Genomic DNA, 22,818 nt, shown 5'->3' on the forward strand with positions numbered 1-22,818 from the left:
AAATGAGTGTGGCTGCAAACCAAAACACTACTTTGTGGAACTGCAGCACAAGTCACTGCTGTATTGACAGATAGACAGCCAGATATACCACAAACCTACGTAGGGCTTGGCAGTTTACTTGTTCAAACTGTTTTTAATGCAGTTTTAGAGATCGAAACATTCTTTTTGGTGGTTTATAGACAGACTCTACTTAGGAAATTAAAAATAACTGACCTAATTGAAAATTGTATGTGTCATTAAATGCTGGCAAGAAACACCTTTTTGAAATTAGAGGAATTCTGTATTATTTTAACTGTGACTATAAATTGTACTTGACTCCGATTGAGTAAGTTTTTATGGTGGAAAGTATTCCAGTGATCCAATTAGAGACTTCCATTTACATAATGCCTTTCAAAATCATGTGACGTCAAAGTACCCATAGACAATTACTGTATATACTTGTGTAAAAGTTGAATTTTTTTAGACCAATTTTAAGCCAAAAGTCATGGGGTTGACTTTTACATGAGTAATGTTTTTGAGGGATTAACGTGTACTTGATTTGGGTCCAAAAAGGGCCATCACAATGAAATAAAATAAAAACTAGCAATGCTAAAGAATTCATATTAATTCTCCAACATTTATTTACTTTATAACATTACAAACTATACATTTCATCCAACACAATATAAATATATACCATGACAAATTAACTACGATACTTCACAGTTGGAATCGTTCTGATTTGTATCTGAATCACCAACTAATTTGTCCCAATAGTGTGGTTGTATAATATCATCTATGGATCTTCCTCCTCATCTTCATTGGTAGTACCGGTAACCTCGGTGGCATCATTCCACAACTAATCATCCTTGGCACTATCAAGTGCATTCGATATTCTACATTTTAGAAATTTTTTTTTGACAATATTGAGATCAAGTTTATTCCACATGTCTATGACCCATTGCCACAATGTTGCTAGTGAAGGTGCTTGCATCTTTCCACCCTTCAGTGAATGTTTTTTCACCTTCCAACATCCAGTTGTTCCACATCTTTCAGATACTGTCCCTGAGTTTATTTATACACATATCCAAGGGCTGAACAACACTTGTAAAGTTGCTGGGAATAACTGCCATATCAATGTCAGCTGATCTCACATCATTGACTACATTGACAACAAAGTGGATGTAAGATCAGTAAGGGACACACAAGGAGACAGGCGACTATGCTGGAGTGAGACAGAGACTGAGTGAGTAGCGAATGAGCTTCATGTGGTAAGTTCTGTTAAGTCACAGAATCTCTCAGTGCAGAAGAGGTCCTTTGGCCCGTCAAGTCTGCACCGATATGTGAGAAACACCTGACCTACCTAATCCCATTTACCAGCACTTGGCCCAAAGCCTTGAATGTTATGACATGCCAAGTGCTCATCCAGGTACTTTTTAAAGGATGTGAGGCAACCTACCTCCTCCACGCTCCCAGGCAATGCATTCCAGACTGTCACCACCCTCTGGGTAAAAAACCTTTTCCTGACATCCTCCCTAAACCTCGTGCCCTTCACCTTGAACTTATGTCCCCTTGTGACTAACCCTCCAACTAAAGGGAACAGCTGCTCCCTATCCACCCTGTCCATGCCCCTCATAATCTTGTACACCTCGATCAGGTCACCCCTCAGTCTTCTCTGCTCCAACGAAAACAATCCAAGTCTATCCAATCTCTCTTCATAACTTCTTAATTTGGTACCTAACTTCTCATACTGACTATTCAGAACCTCCTCCCTTATCCTGCCTATGCCATTGGTATCTACGTGGACCATGACAACTGGATCTTCTCCCTCCCACTGCAAGTTCCTCTCCAGTCCTGAACAGATGTCCTGAACCATAATATCGGGCAGGCAACACAGCCTTCTGGACTCTCTCTCTTTACTGCGGAGAAAAGTGTCAATCCCGCTCACTATACTGTTCCCTACCACTACATTCCTGTTTGTTCTCCCCGCTTGAATGGTTTCCTATACCACAGCACCATGGCCAGCCTGCTCATCCACCTTGCAGACCTCATTTTCATCAACACATGTTTTGAGCACCTCAAACCTGTTTGACAATTGTATCTGGGGCTCAGCATCCAGGTCAATAATCCTGATCCAGAATTCCTCTAGCTACTTACACTTTCAGCAAACGTTTGTCATGGATCACCTTGGCATCCAAAAGCTCACACATTCCACAGCTGCAAAATGACACCTGTCCTGCCACTGTTACTTATGTTATTTAGTTAACTTAATTCAGTTACTCACTTAATTAACTTCAAATAATTCCTATGCATACCATACCTCTTTCCCGTGCATTGAATTCCCATATGAACCTAATTTGCTACTCACTCAGTCCGTCTCAATCCAGCATGGTCGCCTGTCTCCTTGCATGCCCCTTACTGATCATGTGGCTTGAAAAGCCTCTCAAGACCCTCTGATTGGTCACTAGTTAGTTTAGCTTCCTGCTACATTAACACCAATTGAAGCAACTGCTTTCAGGTGATTGACAGATAACTGCCACTCCAAGCAGTTGTCTGCTTAACAAGCTAATCTAACTTGCTTGAAGGTTAGTACTATGTTAGCTCTTGATTCTTATTCTACAGTTAAAAGCTGAAAAGGACTTGGCCGGGTAGTTAACAGTAAAGTTGAGTGTCTTGGGCTACAGGAAGAAATAGACGTGATGGTCAAATGGGCAGATAAGTGGCAGATGGAATTTAACCTTGAAAAGTGTGAGGTGATACATTTTGGAAAGAGTAATTTGAAAGGAAGTATTCAATGAATGGCTTGACACTAGGAAGTACTGAGGAACAAAGGGACCTTGGCGTGGGTGTCCATAGATCTCTGAAGGCAGAGGGGCTTGTTAGTAGGTGGTGAAAAAGGCATACGGGACACTTGCCTTTATCAATCGAGGCATAGATTACAAAAGTAGGGAGGTCATGTTGGAGTTGTATAGAACCTTGGTGAGGCCACAGCTGGAGTACTGTTTGAAGCTACGTAAATGTGGAGGGGTAGCACTATTAATCAAGGATGGCTTTTGTTCAGTAGGTAGAGATGACCTTGGTTCAGGAGATCAGTTTGGGTGGAGATGAGAAGTAGTAGGGAAAATAAGTCACTAGTGAGAGTGGTCTACAGGCCCCCAATCAGCAATCACAATTTAGGACAAAGTGTACGAGAAGAAATATTGGGTGCTTGTGATAAAGCGACAGCAATAATTATGGGTGATTTAATCTACATATAAATTGGAAAAATCAGATTGGCAGTAGTAGCCTGGGTGAGGAGTTCATAGCATGCTTTTGAGAGAGTTTTTTTTTACAGCAGTAGGCTCCAGAACCAACAGAGAGTCGTATTAGACTTGGCCTTGTGTAATGTGACAGGATTAATTAATTACCTCAGAGTAAAGGCACCCCTAGGTAGCAGCGACCACAATATGATTGAATTTTGAAAGGAAGAAGAGTAGATCTGAGACGAGTATTTTAAACTTAAATAAGGGCAACTGTGTGGGCATGAAAGCTGAGCCAGCTGAAGTGAACTGGGATACTAGGCTAGGGGATAGATCAATAGCGATGCAGTGGCTGACATTTAAGGATATATTTCAATTCTCAGAATAAGTATATTCCTACTATAAAGGAAAATTCTCAAGGAGGACCCACCATCCGTGGTTAAAAAAAATTTAAGGTAAGCATCAAACTTAAGGAAAAAGCATATAACTGTACAAGGATGAGTGGCAGGTCAGATGATTGGTCAGAATATAAAGAACAGTAGAGAATGACTAAAAGGTTAATCAGGAGAAAGAAATTAGAGTATGAGAGGAAGCTAGCTAGTAATGTAAAAATGAATTGCAAGAGATTCTATGAGCATTTAAAAAAGAAAAGAGTAAGTAAAGTGAGTGTTGGTCCTCGAGAGAGTGGGAATGGGGAGTTAATAGTAGATAATAAGGAAATGGAGGATGAAATGAACAAATATTTTGCTTCTGTCTTCACTGTAGAGAATATAAAAAGCATTCTAGTAATAGCTGTAAATCAGGAGGTGGAGGGGAGAAAGGAACATGGTGAAATTACAATTACTAGGGAAGCGGTACTGAGCAAGCTGATGGAACTGTGGGCTGACAAGCCTTTGTGTCCAGAAGGACTTCATCCTTGGGCCTTAAAAGAGGTGGCTAATGAAGTAGCAGATGTGTTGGTGTTAATGTTCCAAAATTCCCTCAATTCTGGAAAGGTTCCATCAGACTGGAAAGCATCAAACATAACTCCTCTATTCAATAAGGGAGGGAGGCAGAAAATGGGAAACTATAGACCAGTTAGACATTTGTCATGGGGAAGGTGTTACTGTTGATCATTAAGGAGGTTATAGTGGGGCTGTTAGAGGAACTCAAGGTAATTGGGAAGAGTGAGCATGGATTTGTGAAAGTGAAATCATGTTTAACCAATTTATTGGAGCTCTTTAAAGGAGTAACATGCACTGTTGATAAAGGGGACCCTGTAGATGTGCTGTAGTTGGATTTCCGGAAGGCATTTGATAAGGTGCCACATCAAAAGTTATTACGGAAAATAAAAGCGCATAGTGTAGGGGCACATTAGCTTGGATAGAAGATTGGCTGGCAGAAAACAATCGGCATAAATGGGTCTTTTTTGATTGGCAGGATGTGACGAGTGGAGTCCGACAGGGGTCTGTGCTGGGGCCTCAACTTTTTACAATTTATGTCAATGACTTAGATGAGGGGAATGAAGACATGGTAGCTAAATTTTCAGATGACACAAAAATAGGTAGGGAAGTATGTTGTGAAGAAGACATGAGGTTGCAGACAGATATAGATAGGTTGTGAGTGGGCAAAAATCTTGCAGATGGAGTATAATGTGAAGTTGTTCACTTTGACAGAATAGAAGAGCAGAATATTACTTAAATGGAGAACGGCTGCAGAGGGATCCAGGTGTTCTAGTGCATAAGTCGCAAAAAGTTAGTATGCAGGTACGACAATTAATTAAGAAGGCTGATGGAATGCTATCCTTTATTACGAGAGAAATTAAACATAAAAGTAAGGATGTTATACTTCAATTATACAGGGCATTGGTGAGACCACATCTCGAATACTGTATGCAGTTTTGGTTTCCTTATTTAAGGAAGGGTGTAAATGTGTTGGAGGCGATTCAGAGGAGGCTTACTAGATGGATACTTGGAATGAGCAGGTTGTCTTATGAGGAAAGGTTAAACAGACTGGGCTTGTTTCCACTGGAGTTTAGCAGAGTGAGGGGTCACTTGATTGAGGTATTTATGATCTTGAACAGTATTGACAAGCTGGATATGGAAAGGCAGTTTCCTCTTGTGGGTGAGCCCAGAACTAAGTGGCACTGTTTTAAAATTAGGGTTTGCCCTTTTAGGACAGAGATGAACAGAAATTTTTCTGCAGGATTGTGCGACTTTGGAATTCTCTACCTCAGAAGACGATGGGGCATTGAGTATTTTTAAGGCAGAGGTAGATAGATTCTTGTTAGGCAAGGGAATCAAAGGTTATCGGAGGTATATGGGAATGTGGAATTCTAAACTGAAACGGATCAACCATGATTTCATTAAATAGCGGATCATGCTTGAGCCTGAATGGCCTACTTCTCCTATTTCGTATGTTCATATGAGCAAACGTTTTTCTTTGCCTAGCGCTCCTGTCCTCAAATTCCACACCTCTTTGGTCCATTTCTTGCAACTGCCTTTTACAGATGCAGCTGAGGAATAAATACCGGGTAACATACCAGGAGATCCCTTGCCATACAGAATACTGCAGTGGGATCTCTTACATCCACATGAGTGAGTTGACAGAGGCTCAGTTTGACATGAAGAACAGCAACTCTGACAGTGCAGCATTTCCTGAAGTGCCAACCTAGATTTTGTCCTCTACCTGGAGCTGGATTTGAACCCATAATGTTCCAACTCTGAGGCTAGAGTGCTACCACTGGGCTAAAGCTGACACCAAAATTGCACTGAAAAATTGCTTGGCTTTATATTTGTAAATGTCAACAGGAGGTGTGTATCGAACAATAAGAACTTTGTGCTAATAGCTATTAATGGTGAGAGAAATGGGTATATGCATTCAGTGATGCAAATTGTTGTTTATAAATGCTTTCTACTTGTGTAATAACATATATATCTTTAAAGAAATGTTATCTTTTAGTTGTCCAAACTGCAACATTTTGAATTAACCAAATATGGCTGCCTCAATGTATTTTTCAAGTTATCGTCAGGAAAGTTTCCTGTGTTCCTGAATGACTTACCGTACTGTTTCCGTTTTGCAGTAAGGTTGTTTCAGTGGTGTGGTGGTAGCCAACTTTGTGGTAGCAAGGTTCCATCTTAAAGCTTCCCTGCAGCAGTGCACCACAGCTGTTCAGAAACAGAATTCACTCCTCACTCACTTATGTAAAATATGTAGAAAAGAAAATAGCATCACAGAATTCAACAATAATCAAGTGACCAGTATTGCAAACCGCAGAGTACATAAACTGACAAGTCTGAAAAGTGAAGTTTTAGTTTTGAATATGACCATTGCAGAGGAATTTCAGAATAGCACAGCAATGCAAGCTTTGAATTTAAGCTGATGAAATATCATTGCTTACTGATGTTTGAGGAAATAAAAAATGTCAGTGGAATGCCATCATTTTGGACTCTATTAGCAACCACAGTAAACTATTAATTCTTACTTAAAATTTCATTCCATTACACTGATGTAAGTTTTTATACTATTGGAAAAAGTTTTGATTCTGATTTTACGATGCCTTCTTAAGACTCCCATCTACACGTCAGCAATGTCAGATAGCCGACCGAGTCGTTCTGCCACACATCAGGGAGCTCAGCAAGGCTCCATTAATTCAGATGTAAGAGTCTGCTGACAAATAACTTTTATATAGACCTCTCTCTGCTTTCAGTGAAATTTAATTACAATAATTTTCAGCATTCTCTTGTATAAAAATAGCATTTCAGTTATAAATGGCCTGCAATAAATGGTCCTTCCAGTAAATGGACCAAATACTCCCATTTGTTGAAACAGGGTCCCTGAAACATTGTTCTATAGCATTTATACACGTGGTCTTAGATGGGTAAAAGTTACTGCTCATCGGTCAGGGGTGATGTAAACTGTTTTATAATCCATTTGCTGAGAGGTAGAATTGCACTGATAAGGTATCTAAGCACTAAACATGAAAGACCGCTGACCTGTCTTTGAACTGGTGATTTTACAATGCTCTGCTTATTTCTCAATAAAATGTATAATTCCTGCAAAACTTAACCGTATTTGCACACACATATTTCATTTTTAAAGAACAAAAACCTTTCATGTTCTGAATGTGGTTGATAGACAAGTTACCGATTATTTTAATTTTCTTCCCTATGAGTAGGGCTCAAAGTTGGGGCAAGTATTTTTATTCAGGAATGACCTATATGAATAAATACAATAATTGATGTAATTGTGCATCTTTTATAATTGAGCAGTAGCCTGGGCAGTGCAATTTACTTCAGTATCCCCAAAATAGGGAGAAAAGTTGGCCAATTTTCCCACTTCAGAAGTTGTCATTCGATAGTGATACACATCCCCCAGTTGAATATCTTGGTTGTATTCTGTTTCCCACCCCTACTGGGCATAATGGAATAGCCCATCACTTACAGCCTAGTTAAGCTCATGTGAAGAATAGCCTCTTGGACAAAATAATAGAGCAGCAGCCACTTGGAGAACCATTCCACCATTTTTAATCAACTGTCATGAAAATGAGGCATCTCTCTTTTAAAATTTTTATTTTTCTCCTTTTCCTGACGATACCAAGTTGTCGGGGTGCAGTCCCATGATGTTGACAACTTTTATGGACCATTCTTAGTGTGTTTGCCCAAAAAGAAAAGTGCTGGCCACTGAACTGTTGAGCCCAGTGATATTCTTACCTCATCAGGACTCACTGAATAAGATCAGGCACCAAAATGCATGATCTACTTTTTCCCAGGACCAATTGTAATGCTGCTGACATTTCTGCTGAGATCAGCTAACCAGCATAGACCAGGAGTTAATCTGATTACGACTGGTCTCTATGACTATGTCCTTATCCACCAATCCAAGATGTCCAAATGGGAGGCTTTAGATCATTTGTGGCCTTGGAGCCCTAACAATTTAGCCCTGTTGCACCTCTATTTCATACTCACTGATTTGTCCTGTTAGTTTTTTGGTCTTTAGTTTTGGAATGGATATTGATCTTTTTTAGTGTTTACATCCTAAATCAGGACACTGAAATCTATGGTTTTAATGTGAGATAAATGCGAAGTGTAATGCAAACATGGACTGAGGAGTTAAATGACACCCAGAACATCTTTTCATTGCAACTGTGTGGCTCTCGCAAAGCTTAGACAATCCTGCAAGAGACCATTTGGGGTTTTTTTTTGTAAACTTTACAGATTATAGCACAAACTACTTTAGTCACCACATGAATGAGCAATGAAGCAATCATTTCAGATCAGCTCATTGCTCTCTACCTTTCTAGATAAAGCTTTGTGTTATTTAGATAGTAATCTGTCAGATTCATTCAGGACTGAGATGAGAGATGCCTTCACTCAAAGGGTTGTAAACATTTGGAATTCTGTACCCCAGAGAGTTGTGAATGCACAATCTTAGAATATATTTAAGACTGAGGTAGATAGATTTTTGGTGCCTCAGGGAATCAAGGGATATGGGAAGCAGGTGAGAAAGTGGAGTTGAGGCCTAAGATCAGCCATGATCATATTGAATGTTGGAGCAGGCTCGAGGAGCCATATGGTCTTCTGCTGTTTTTTTATGTTAATCCTTACAATTAAGCATTAGTTCGAGAAACCTGGTTAATGCAGTTATTTTCTTGTGCAATGTTAATTGAATTGCAGGTAAGAGATTTGGTTGGCAAGTTTAAAAGAGAAAAAAAAATTTATGGAGTGGTGCCAGTTAGGATCTTGGAAGTGAACTGTATCTGGAATATAATGCTCTAAAATCTTTGTTTAGTCCTGCTTTTGTTACTTTTTGATGTTTGATAAAGTATTGCTGTTCTGAATTCTAGCATTGAGTACCCTGTTGTGATTTGATGAAACAATTAAATTCTTGAGTTTCAATGAGCATTGGAGATGATAAGATCAGCAGAAAGTGGGTTTGTTTAATCAAGCTCGAATGAAGTACATGAAACTTGGGGGTAAAATAGGCACTTGCTGCTTTGCAAAATGTAAATGGATGGATTTTGGTATTCCTGGTAGTTATATGTAGAAAATAGATTGTAACTTTGATTATAGAAAATCCAAGACAGAATCCAGAAAGGAAATATTACATCTCATTATGACAATTCCATACTTCCCAACTTTGTGTTCCATACAATTCGGTGAAATTTGGAACTTTCTTTAGTACTGTAGGATTTCTTTGCACAAGTTATGGTTATAGGAGAAGGGAATTAAGAGACAATTTTAATGTATTGGAGAGAAATTAAGCTCTTAACTATGATCCTTCTTAAAAAAAATTTGAAGGAATGACTGATTCAGGGTGATAATTTCCCTCCAGGTTTCTCCTAAACTTAATTGTTAAAATATCAGGACTTAATGTATTTTTGTTTAACTAAGGTTGTTATATCTGGGATTCAGTAACTCATAAAGGTCCTTTGTGAAATGCTGTTATGGAATAGTTGTAGACTTTGTCCTTCCAAACTTGATCTGTGCATGAAGAGACCATTCCAAGTTGTATGTCACCCATGCATTTCTTACCTTCAGGCTCAAGTATTCTAATGTGCCCCCGACCAGCCTTTCCTGTTGCACCCTCCATAAACTTGAGTTCATTTCAAAACACCGTTTCCTGTATCCTAATTCATACTAAGTCCAGCTCAACCATCATCCCTTTGCTTGTTGACCTACATTTAGTCATGGTCTACCAATACTTGTTTTAGCATTCTCATCTATGTTTTCAAATCCCAAGTGGCTTTGGTCCTCCCTATCTCTCTCTGAGCTCCTCCAGCCCAGAATCCTTGAGCAACTGAGTTCCTCCAACTGTAGAGTCATGCATCCGCACTTCCTTTGCTTCATTTGGCAACTGTGCCTTGAGCCATCCAGCTCTTAAACTCTGAAATTCCCTAAACTTTTCAGACTCTCTACCTCTCTCTATAATATCATCCTTTAAAATGTCCCATTTTAGTCATCTATCCTAATATTTCCTTTGGCTCAATCTCAGTTTTTGTCGTCATATGTTCCTATGTTTCCTATTTCTTTTATATCTTTGTTCTCATTGTACCTCATGCATTATCACTTCTACCCCTTTAACCATTTCCTGGTTGCCGCCCTAGCACTGTACACATATTTCCTTTTTTCCCACTTATCCTTTTGTCCTGTTGCTCAAATGCTGATCATCTGGAATATTTTCCAGAGTGAGGAAGGGTTTACATCTGAAATGTAAATTGGCTCCAGTTTTATTGATGTATGTTGTCTGTTTTGCTCAGCTACAAGTTCAAAAATCAATGAAAAAAAAATTTGAAGTGATGGTACTTTAAGTGGTGGTGAGGAGCACTAACCAAGAACATGTTTATGGAAAATCTGCTAAATTGGAAAGCAAATATATGGACTATCACACAAACTGGCTTATTTAGGCTTAGGTCTATGTACTTTTTTTAAATTAAGGATTAAATGTTTGATAAAATTTCAGTGTAGATGTTAACTATAGTGTAGGCTGAAATATATGGAGGAAACCCTGTGTAAATAGGTCATAACATTGCAATGTATGCCTTCATAAAATCATAGATTGGTTATAGCACAGAAGGAGGCTATTTGGCCCATTGTGTCTGTGTTGGCCCTCTGCAGAAGCAATTCACCATGTGCCACTCCCCTGCCTTTTTCTCCATAGCCATACAGATAATGATCCAATTACCTCTTAACTGTCCCAATTGAACCTGGCTCTGTCACACTATCGTGTAGCATTTTCCAGATCCTAATCTCTCGCTGCATAAAAGAAGTTTTTTCCTCATGTTGCCATTGCTTCTTTTGTCAATTGCCTTTAAATCTGTGTCTTGATCGGAAACAGTTTCTCCCTGTCTATTCTGTCCAGACCCCTAATGATTTTGAATGCCTCTATCAGATTTCCCTCAACCTTCTCTTCTCCAAGGACAACAGTCCAGCTTCTTCAATCTATCTAATTAACTGAAGTGAAAACCTTACGTGGAAATTTTGTTGCAACATCCCTATATTCTTAGTAACCACTCTTACCTCCTGCATCTTTTTAATTTGGTGTTTAGAAACTGGAGGAAACCTTAATTGCTGGTTACAATAGCTGAACCAGGATGTTCTGGATTTGTTGGGGGGAGGAGGAGGAGGAGGCAAAATGGCACATTTATATCGCAATCACTTCAGGCTGCAACAACCCAAAGATGACAGAAAAACAATGTGTGGCCCTCCCTATTGAAGGATACTGTAACCCAAAATTCATCTCTCTGATATGCAGGATTCTTGCTCCAGGCCTTTTCAGTTTATAGTTGCAAGGGTGTAACCTGGGCTCCATGCTGTTATCCTTTAGGCAAGTTCCAAATTAACACTATAGAGTATCAGAAATCTGCTGCCTTGTACTGTAGTCTTTCTCAAAGAATCACAATGCTATGCAAGAAAAGAATTTTTAAAAATCAGGACATGTCCTTTAGTTTTCACACAAACCCCGGACCTGTAAAAATTCAAGCTCGTCTTTGAAGTAAACGTGTGTCTGGTTTGAAAAGTCCACGTTTAATCTGAAATTTTGCTCGGGTATGAAGAATATTTTGAAAGCTGATCCTTGTAACCTTTTCTGAAGCACAGTTGTAAGTGTAGAAAGCACTCAGCTGTTGTTGCCAATGTTTGAGGGTCTTTTTGAAAGTCCAATGGTAGTGGCTTTTTGAGATACGAAATCCAGCTGAGTGCTCAGAGTTCCAGTTTACAACTTGAGTTGAAAGGCTGTATGCAGTATGTATATGGAATGCAATGCACCAAGACAAGATCTTGCCACGTAATTGCAGAACATGAGCTGCCTTTCAGATCTGCAGCAGCTCACTGAGCTGGGGTGCCGGGAAGGGGTTGAACTTCAGCTTAACTGTAAAGCTAAGCCTCACCACAGACGATTAGTATAGTTTGTTCTTAAACTTCGAATTCTACTACTTTAAGAACAGAGAAATGGGATACAGGTACTTAATTTATGTCTACTCCTAACTTGTGGGTTGCCTTGCGTTTTCAGCAGAAATTGGCAGGTCTATTTTTTATAACAAGCCATATTTTTGTTGAAGATGTTTTTTTGACTTGATATATTAATATGTTTATGCTATTGGATTTTTATTACTGCAACAGAGGTTCTGTTATGTGATCTATCATTCTCTTGTTATAGCACATCTGTAGTGTGGGATATAAAGGGGATAGTGAACTTACACTGGACTCGTAGGCATGTCCCCAGTGGCTCAGCTGTAAGCATGCAACAAGTCATACAGAACAGGGTCCGATTCCTGGTTTGTTCAGTTAGTTGATCTTGGAGTGGCAATAATGTGCTTCCATTTCCTTTAGCTCCAGTGTTCTCATTCCTTATTGCTGTCTCTGGGGATGCTGCTTGAAGGATTGTGTGTTTTTCTGTGATGAGAAAAGGATTGGCCTAAGTTGTGATGTTGTTCAAAGGTTGCTTCACAGCCAGTACTGTTTAGGTTCGTATATAGAATGGCCAACTTAGACAAGGTACAGAGAGAATCCTGTGGAGCACTAAGAGTCACAGTGCCTTCAAGGAAGACAGGAAAATAGATAAAATTACAAAACGCAAGCTACTCTTGTCAGATATTTGCCTCCAAAGGGAAAGGCAAACATATTTTACAGATACCTCCAGTTAATTTCCTAGTGACACTGCCTAGCTCAGTTAGTAATTCTGGACAGCCAAAAGTGCAAGCATTGGACATGACAAAATTCCACCAGGAACTCCTGGGAAAGGGCAGTTGTGTCTCTAAAGAGGAATTTGTATACTGCTTCAACTGTTGGATCTGCATGCATAAGATCTTTGGAAATGCAGGAGAGCGTAGGTGTCAATTATGAACAGTAGTGGAATTGGGGTGGGGGGAAAGTAATATACTGTACACAACTGATGGTGAGAGAAATGTGAAGGGCTCTTTTTTGTGTGTAAAGAGTATTAATGCTTGTATTTACTCAATGCCTTCCTGCATCTACGTTCAAAGCGCTTTACATAGAGTTGCATTTGAAGCGCTTGACTATTATTTTGGTTGTGCTCTGTAAAAGTTGTAATCCTTTACTGAGTGATTCCTCCTTTTCTTCAACAGAAATTCAGTGGCATTTCCGGTTGCTCATTTATGGAGTTTCTGAAGGGCAGCAGGGACTATTGCCAGGCACAGCACGGCCGCCTTGCAGACAAGTGAACTCGAAGTCTCTCCTGTCTCAACTACACGAGGAAGCCACCTTAAACGTAAAAGTGCCAACAGCAAACTGGGATTCACCTGGACACTGGATTTAAAAATTGGATAGCTTGTGAGAAGCAGAGGACATTTGTTCTTTCGATGACCTAGTCTGGATGGGGTAAATCTGCTCGTGTTTTCTGCAATTGGATGCTTTAAGGAGCACCATTGCATAGAGACACCAACTAAAACGTGCCGGTCTGAATTGGACTTCACATCACCTGTGCTGAGTCCAATTGTGAGAGTGGAGGTTTTAAAAGCACAAGTACCAACAGTGGAAAAAAAACACGTGGTGCTGCTTAGAGTCTCTCCCATTTTTTTTATACAGTTTTTTTCCTGAAGTTGTATAAGTATTACAGCCACAATGAACCGCCCGGCCCCAGTAGAAATCAGCTCTGAGAGTATGAGGTTTCTCATCACACACAATCCAACCGATGCTACCCTCAACAAGTTCACAGAGGTAAAAACAAGCTTATCTTCAGGCCAGCTTTGTAAATAATGTGATCAACATGGAAACTGATGCAATGTTTTCAATGTACTGTGCAATCCTCTCTGGGTCTTTGGTTCAGCTGTGACCCTGAAGGAGCAGATAAAGCCTTAAAAGGAAACACATGGCACTGTGTGATACTCTTTCACCTTTTGCATTTGAAACTGAGCTCAGATAGAGGAAGAAGGTCTCCACGCATGCCCTTCATCACCCCCACCCCACCCTCCCAACCCAACAGAGGCTAGAGCCTTAAGTAATTATATTTATGTGTTCCTGGCCAACACCAGTGGCCAGAAGTCCATAGCATTTCCACTTAACATGCATAGCAACCAATGGGTGGTCTTGTTGAAAGATGACACGTGGATTGAGCATGCATGAATTGAAGTCATCACCATTATGTAGTGCAGGTCTTTCTAGGGTGGCATTGTATTATCATCAGGATCAAATTGCTGGCTGTTTGCTGATGTGTTTTCAGCCTACCCTTAATGTCTGTGGCATGGTGCGCAACACCAACAATGTCTAACTTTGCTTAATTATGAAGAAATAACCCTACCCCATTCCTGGTCCCTCCAATCTTCTTTTCGAAACACTAATCCCCTGAATATACAGTATTGCAAAAAGAAGCAAAATGGTACAAGAGTTTACATTCAAAGGATTAAAGGTTGTATCTAAATTAATAGACACAGCTTAGTAGAAACCCTTAAATTGATTAATGAGTGGATGTGCTTTTGTTCTAAGTTTCTAATGTAGATAATGATAAATGGTCAAGTGCCACTGAATAATTAGCCTTAAGCAGCTGGTGGAAAAAATTAGCACTCTGAACAATCTATGATCACCTCCTGTTTTTGTATCTAATTACAAGAAAATAGTTCAAACACTTAATCTCTGTAAAGTTTTCAAGTTTTCTCACCCTAATGAAGAAGGCAGTGAGAAACCTGCTTCTAAATCTGTTTGCCTGTCTCCCTCCACCCACTCTCAAGCTCCCTCCTTTCCCCACTATTTATCTCCCTTTCCTCTCCACTTAGCCTATCTCTCCCACACTCTTCTGCCTCTCTGCACCCCCCCCCCCCCCAGCTTCTCTGCGCTCCCCTGCCCTGTTTTTGGCATGCATAACTGACATTGGTATGTTACATTGTGGCAATTAATTGTGAATCTGCACCCTGCTACTTGCAGTGCAATATGTTGGAGATGTAACCATATTATTCTTGACTTTTTTTTTGGCTCTAAACATCTTAGTGATGTAGAACATTAGCATGTTTATGTTCTTTAAATCCAGCAGCTGACCTGGTAAATAGTAATGGGTTTGGACAGTCAGCACAGTTTCCAATCTACAGAAGTATATGCTATAAAACTGTCAAATTTGGTTCAAATTTACAATCTCACTGAGCAGCTCTAAGAATGTTTGATATTAGAAATGTCACACTTGGCATACATGGCAAGAGTTGTCCTAAGCTTGAAGTTGAATCAAGTATGTTGAGGTGGAGTGAAGGAAGCTTTGCTCTATTTTCAACTTTTCAAAGTGCTTGAGACTAACTCTTGGTGAGAAATGTTTAACTCCCAAGTGCTACAAACAAGAGTCAGCAGTGAAACATAAGGAGTGACTTGTTCATGTGAGTTAATGGTAAATGTATGATGTTTTGCAGTGGAAATTTCTGCATTTTGATTGCTTTGTCTGTGGTGGCTACAGGAGATCATTTTTATTTAATATAGTTAAAGTGGCATTTAATATGTTTCAGCCAGGAACACATTCTTGTGATTTCTGCTGCCCTGTTCAGCTGGATGTATTTTGGCAAATTAAGTTTTCCACATACCACACATCTTTTTTTTCTAGGCCTTACTGTTTGTTTAGAGTGAATGCCATTTGTCGGCAAATTTAAATATAGGTGTCAAGGATGTACAATTGATTTATCCACCAAAATATTAAGATAATTAATTGAATGTCCAGTTCAACTTGTAGCAACTATCTGAGCACAAGTTCAAATCAGAAATGTAAAGTATGCCTCTGTGCTGTCTCCTCTGCAAACACACTCAAAAGTTTGAAACATTCATTCAGATTTAATTTGTGTCAAAGGTATTTGCATCTTTACTACCGATGTAAGAAGCTCTATTTGAATATATATGTACTGTGTGTATATTTTTGGATACCTGCAGGCATCCCTGAATTTGAAGTCTTTATGAAAATTTCTGTTCTAAGTGCACTTCACCTGATGGCCTTTCTTTTGCCTACTGATCTCCTGAGTTAATGCTGGTACTTAATTGAATCTATGATCTAAGTACATCTCAGCATAAAGGCCTGAATTGAAGAACCATTCAAGTGGCATACATTGGAATTTTTATCAAATGAATGGTTACTTTGTGTTTATTTTAGTCACCTGACAGTTCATTTTCCCCATTAAAGGCATTTTTGCACAGTGCCACTACACCTGATGAACGTTTAAGCCATCAGATTCTTCAAGCATTGACATTAAGTAACATGGAAACTGAAACTTTGATTATAAAGCCAACTTGTGATCTATAAATCAGATTTTAAACCTGTCTACGTTCCCCGCAAATATTGAACCTGCTTAAAAATAGCATAGTAATCGCATATAAAGGTTTCAACCACCTTTTCTCTGGATGAAGGAAGAGGTTTTGTGTTTAATGCGTTTGGTTTGTACAAATTAGGTTTGAAAAGTACAGTTGATGGGAGGAGCAAATGGATTGCGCAGGAGCACCAATACCATCCACAGAAAGCACTTTTTCATTTCACTGCCTTGCTAATCTCAGCCATAATACTACACTGCCAAGTCTCCCTTTTTCCTGAGCTGAGGTTTCTCCCCCACTGTGCTTGACAGGGCCCTCAACTGTGTCTGACCTATCTCCCACACTTCTGCCCTCATCCCTTCCCCTTCCCCCCCCCCCCCCCCCCAGAACCATGATAGGGTTCCCCTTATCCTCACTCTTCACCCCACCAGCTGCTGCATTCAAAGGAACATCCTCCACCATTTCCTCCAACTCCAGCATGGTGCCACCACCAAACATGTCTTCCCCTCACCTCCCCTGTCAGCATTCCGTAGAGACTGTTCCCCCCTGGGCACACTGGTTCACCCCTTTATCACTGCCAACACCTCATCCCCTCCTGGCACCTTGCCATGCAATCGCAGGAACTGTAACATCTGCCTCTTTACCCCCTCCCTCCTCACCGTCCAAGGCCCAAAACACTCCTTCCAGCTGAAGCAGCAATTCACTTGGACTTTGTTCAATTTAGTCTACGGTATTCGCTGCTCACAATGAGGTCGTCTGTACATTGGGGCGACCAAGCACAGACTAAGTGACCACTTTGCGGAACACCTTTGCTCAATCCACAATCATGACATTGATCTTCCTGTCGCTTGCCTTTTCAATTCACCATCTTGCTCTCATGCCCACATTTCTGTCTTTGGCCTACTACAACATTCCAGTGAAGCCCAGTGCAAACTTGAGGAACAACCCTTTATCTTCCGATTAGGTACTTTGAAGCCTTCTGGACTTAATATTGGGTTCAACAACTTCAGACCATGAACTCTGTCCTCCATTTTGATTCTTTTTCCCCGACCACCCCCCACCCCCCTGCACAGAGCCAGTCTGTAACTTGCTCTTAAGTTTTGCTTTCAGAGAGCACTGACCCTTGTTCTGCTATTAACAAGCAGTGCCACTACACCTGATGAATGTAGGCAGAAAAAAAATGCAAAAAGAGGAAATCCTGAACTAACAACTCATCCAAAACTCAATTCTCTGTCCTTTTCATAGCAGAGCCTTCTAGGAGCAGTCCTACCAACCCAGCAGTAACCTAGCAAATACCCCAGATGAAGAACATGGTCATCTTCGCCTCGAAGGATGAACAAAAAATTATTCTGTCGATGGTGGTGAGGCTACCAGGATAAAACATCATCGGCTGAAATTAACCCTAGAAAAGAGCAACATGATACTATTTGTCTCGGGCAGAATTAGTACAAAGTTCACTGGAAACAGCAGCAATTTTTACACTTTAGACTTGTTGCAGCCTTTTTTTTAAAAAAGCTGCCTTATAACTGAGACATGAGTTTGTATCTCCTCAGGCCATAAAATTACAATGGAAAATGAATGGTAATTTCTAGGCAGTACCTACCTGACCTTTATGCCACAATTAACACCTGCCTTAGTCTTTAACAGTATCATTACCACTCACTTTGTCATGTGTCCATGGCATCTTTGTCAATATCTCCTGAGCTCTCACCTATCCCTGACCTATTTTGCTCCAGCCCATTCTTCACCTGTATAAAACCCGTTACATTTCCACCTACAGCTCTGAAGAGTCATGCTGACTTGAAATGTTAATTCTGTTTCTCCCTCCACAGATACTGCCAGACTTGCAGAGTTTTTGTCAGCATTTTCTGTTTTTATTTCAGATTTCCAGCATCCACAGTCTTTTGCTTTTACTACACAGTGGCTTCCTCACAATAAGGGACTGACTTAACCAAGCTGCATTTGTATGCCAAAAAACAAAATTCAGCGGACACTAGAAATATTCAATAAAAACATATATTTCTGGAAACATTCACCGACACAGGTAACATTTGGAGAAAGAAAGCTAGGATTACGTTTCAGTTTGTTGAGCTTTTGTTGGAACCAGTTCTGAAGACAGGTCACTAGCCTGAAATATTAACCCTATTTTTGTCCATAAATGTAACCTGGCCTGCTGAGTGTTTCCAGCATTTTCTGTTTTAATAATCGCACACTTCATAGATGGTCAGTTTCAAAACGCTATTGCAAATATCTGGGAAATTACCATTCATTTCCCATTGCAATTTTATGGTCTGAGGAGATACAAACTCATGTCTCAGTAATAAGGCATCCTTCTTTAAAAAAAAAGGCTGCAACAAGTCTAAAGCATACAAATTGCTGCTGTTTCCAGTGAACTTTGTACTAACTCTGCCTGAGAGAAACTGTATCATGTTGCTCTTTCCCAGGGCTAATTTTAGCTGATGATGTCTTATCCTGGTAGCCTGAACACCATCAACAGAATAATTTCTTGTTCGTCCTTCGAGGCGAAGATGACCATGTTCTTCATCTGGCATATTTGCTAGTTTTTCTGCTGGGTAAGTAGGTCTGCTCCTAGAAGGTTCTGCTACAAAAAGGACAGAGAATTGAGTTTTGGACAAGTTGTTAGCTCAGACTTTCCTCTCTTTGCATTTTCTTTCTGCCTCTGATATGCACTTGCTTTGAAGGAGACTGCATGGTTTTTTTTATCTAATTGCACCAGTTGCAACGATCCTGGGATAAGTTTACCCAGAACTCTGTGGATATGAAAGCTCCTAAGTAAAGCCTTGGTGTGTCCTTGTAGCACTTCTTTTGGCCGCCATGAGAGTGCACCCCAGACTTGAGCTCTCCATAGATTTGTTTTGGTAAGCAAATGTCAGGCATTCTGGCTATGTGACTAGTCCAACTCAATTGTGACTGTCTCAATATGTTGTGGCATGTCAACTCAATGAGTACCTTAGTATCTGGTACTTTGTCCTGCCATCTGATCTTCTGAAGCCAGCGCAAGTACAAGCGGTTGAGCTTCTTGGCATGACTCTGGCACATAATCCTAAGTCTCACATGTGTAAAGCAGTGGGCAGGACTACTGCTCCACAGACTTTCAGTTTGATAGGCAGACTTACTCCTCTTCATTGCCAGACTGATGTTCAAAGTCTGCCCAAGGCTACACTTGCTTTGGCAATTTTTGCATGTCTTGTCATCAATAAAGACAGCCTGAGAAAGTGTGCTGCCAAGATAATTGAACTTATTCACTGCTGATGGGTTCTGGCCATGGACTGAAACCTTGTGCTGGAACTGGGGCTTCCCTACAGCAAGATGGTCCATTGCTTCAGTTTTTTTCATGCTGATTGTAAGGCCAAAGTTCTCACATGCATTGGAGACTAAGTCCATGTTACATTGCAATACCAGCTCTGAACCAGTAGCTAGTACACAATCGTCGGCAAACATGAAGTATGTCCTCAGAGACCTTGATCTCTACCAGAATCGTCTCCGATTGAGTAGCTTCTTGTCCATGAGATATCTGATTTTGATGCCAGGATCATCATTGTGGAAGGTGCCAGAGAGCATGGTGGAGAAGAGCCTGTTAACAGAACACTGCAGAATAATCCAATGGTCTGAAATACGTACACCAATCTTATGTTCTTTTGATGGAGTTGACTGGCAAACCTGTTAAATGGTCATCTTAGTGCTGAAGTGATTCAATGAAAGCAAATGACAACACAAAGCTTTAAAAGAAGTTTTATTATGGCACAGTAGTAATGCCTATCGGATACCATGTTCAAACTCTTAAAACTGTAAATGCACTTTCGTCAAATGACTTTTTGAATTCTTTGAATTACGGAAATTCCACTGAGTTACAGTAATTATTTGATTTTCATCAAGCCCACATGCAGTAGAAACAATCAAACTACAGTCAAGCCTGCAGGACTCTACTTCTAATTGCCACTATACTATCCGCACTTGGTTGCTAACACAGTGAATGACTTAGTTGAAACTGCAACAATATCCATTTCTCTACCTAAAAGGTTTTCACTTGTCCAATGAACCTAATAAAATTCAACTTGGAAGTAAAATTTGCCATCAGTGTTGGCAAATTAAGATTTCTCAAAAATCGAAGGGAAAAACATCAAGCTTTGTGCAGTTCTTAGTGAAGTAAATTCTCTATTGACCTTCCCTGTACATTAAAGTTTAAGTCTTAAATTTACTATTTTTGCTTTTTTCAGTTTTTCCCTATTTTACATTGTTTTTTTAAGTTTTTGATCAAACAGAAATAAACTTCAGTTTAGTGAAAATGCAAGATGGTTTAAAGTAGACCCTACAATTTAAAAAAAAAAAATCAGCCCCAAAATCTAAGCATAAGTGAGCCTTTGTGTTATTGATCGCATTCCTGTCTCTAAGTTAGAAGTTGCAGTGTTTGAACTTTCCTGAGGACAGTCATGGTATAGAAACCATACCAAAGTTACAGCTCTGGACTGACATCCAACCAGTTACTCAGTCTGCCACCCTATACCCTACCAAATATCATGTGGAAGTCTGTAAAAACCTCCCACAGTATAAGACTGACCACCCTATCATGTGGTATAAATATGGTTAAGACCATGGAAGGAGCGTTCCCACATCATAGGATGTCAGGCTGTTTATCAGTTTGTGAATCCTGCCACTAACTTTGCACTATTGTCAATGGGAAGAGTGTGAAGTCACACAAACAAAGTAACCTAAACAGCACATGTCACATAAGTAAAGGAGGAAATGATAACGAAAGTTTGTATGCAGACTTAAATGATTAGCTGTGAAATGTGGAGAACTTCTTTTGAAGAAAGAGTGTTATTATCCCTTTGAACAGATCTCTCTTTTTGACATCTGAAAACTTCAAGTAGTATATGAGAGTGTCCACTTCAATTATCAAACAGCCATCACTCCCCATTGTGGACTGCATTCTGACGTTGCCTTTGTCCTATTGCCCACAGTTGCCTGTCCCCTCTGACAAAACAGGGGTATGTATAAATTGAGACCACTTCCATTTACCATTGAAGTCGACCAATGAGGGAAAGCAGAAACAGAAAAAAATCTTTCCCAAGAACAATTTTTTTTTAATGTGAACTATTGTACCTTCCAGGAGCTCAAAAAGTATGGTGTTACCACACTAGTTCGAGTTTGTGAAGCCACCTATGACAAGGCTCCTGTTGAAAAAGAAGGTATCCAGGTTTTGGTGAGTAGCTGTTTATTACAAATAGAAATGTTCCAGATTTTGGAGATAATCTGACAGTACAATCCCTTGGAACTGTAGGGTGTGGGTTTTGTCTGTTATTTGAGTTTCCATTGAAAGAATCTTGAAAAGCCATTGAGCAAACCCAGAAGAAATCATGGATTGTGAAAAAGTCATTTGGTCCATCCAGTTCATCTTTACGATATCCCTATAAAAGGACATGCCTTGCTGCTGCTGGCTGGTTGCAGAATTATAGGCAGTTTGAAATGATGCACTTACCCTATGATTGTTTTTTATTTTTAAAAAAAGGCTGAAATGTGTATGATGGGCAAGGGGTCAAAGTTGGATAGATTTGACAAAATTTGAGGTTTCATTCACTTGATAATTACACAGGTGTATCTAAGTCCCTGACTTTATGGGCTGCACAGGTGTGTATTATAGAACTGCTAGGGTCACAAATGAAGTCCTCAACTTCCTGAGATTAACCAGATCTTGGTGCTTTGCTTAGGGTTCATCATCAGTGAGACATCAGGGGTGGAAAACAAACTTTTCCAATCTTCCAGGCCCCTAAAATTCAAATGGGACCAACTAGCAGATAAGAAATGGAAATATTGAATAGGATTCAGTTGACCAGTCTTCAGTGGCCAGATTGTGAGGGCTTTACAAGATGCAGGTTCAGTATACCTGATAGAAAATACAATGATTTCAGGAAGAGATCAAAATCTCATTCTGAAAACCAATGCTGTCAGCCCTCATCCAATCCCTCAGTCTGTCTCAAATTTTCCAATGGATGTTTTTTTCCCCTAGAAGAAATATAGCTTTTTTAAGAGTTGACTATGTCTTGCATAGAGGGTAGAACATCAAAGGGAATCTGATGATTTGATAAGTTTCTTCAACTTTTTTCATGTGCTTTATTAGCACTTTTCATCCCCATTGGGTGCCTGAAAGTTGTCTATTAATCTGTCTGTCCCTCTATCTTTTTTCCTCCCCTTTTTCTCTATTTTAAATATGAATATTATATATACAGGTTCATAAGTTTTCTTCAGTTAACCAAGCAGCAGTTGCTACGACTTGAACTGTGGTTGTATCGGATTTGACTTTGTTACCTGGAAATAGTGCGCCCAAGATCTGTTACAAATCGAATACCGCTCGATCAGCATTATCATGCAAGTAT

At 39.9% G+C, this 22,818-nt stretch overlaps 1 protein-coding gene across 2 annotated transcripts in view; it reads left to right on the top strand.

Annotated features, from left to right (window-relative positions):
- The window catches only part of LOC121291361 (protein tyrosine phosphatase type IVA 2-like), a 99,849-nt gene that overhangs the window by 51,860 nt on the left and 25,171 nt on the right, over positions 1-22,818 (top strand). Inside the window, exons 2-3 of one of the 2 annotated variants that reach the window (XM_041212430.1) lie at positions 13,282-13,873; positions 21,555-21,647. In XM_041212430.1, coding sequence (XP_041068364.1) covers positions 13,778-13,873; positions 21,555-21,647 — 189 coding nt within the window. In that variant the 5' untranslated portion in view covers positions 13,282-13,777. The remainder of the gene's footprint in view (positions 1-13,281; positions 13,874-21,554; positions 21,648-22,818) is intronic. The other variant, XM_041212431.1, reaches the window with a different exon arrangement.

This window comes from Carcharodon carcharias, chromosome 19 (genome assembly GCF_017639515.1).
Source record: "Carcharodon carcharias isolate sCarCar2 chromosome 19, sCarCar2.pri, whole genome shotgun sequence".
NCBI classification, from domain to species: Eukaryota; Metazoa; Chordata; class Chondrichthyes; order Lamniformes; family Lamnidae; genus Carcharodon; species Carcharodon carcharias.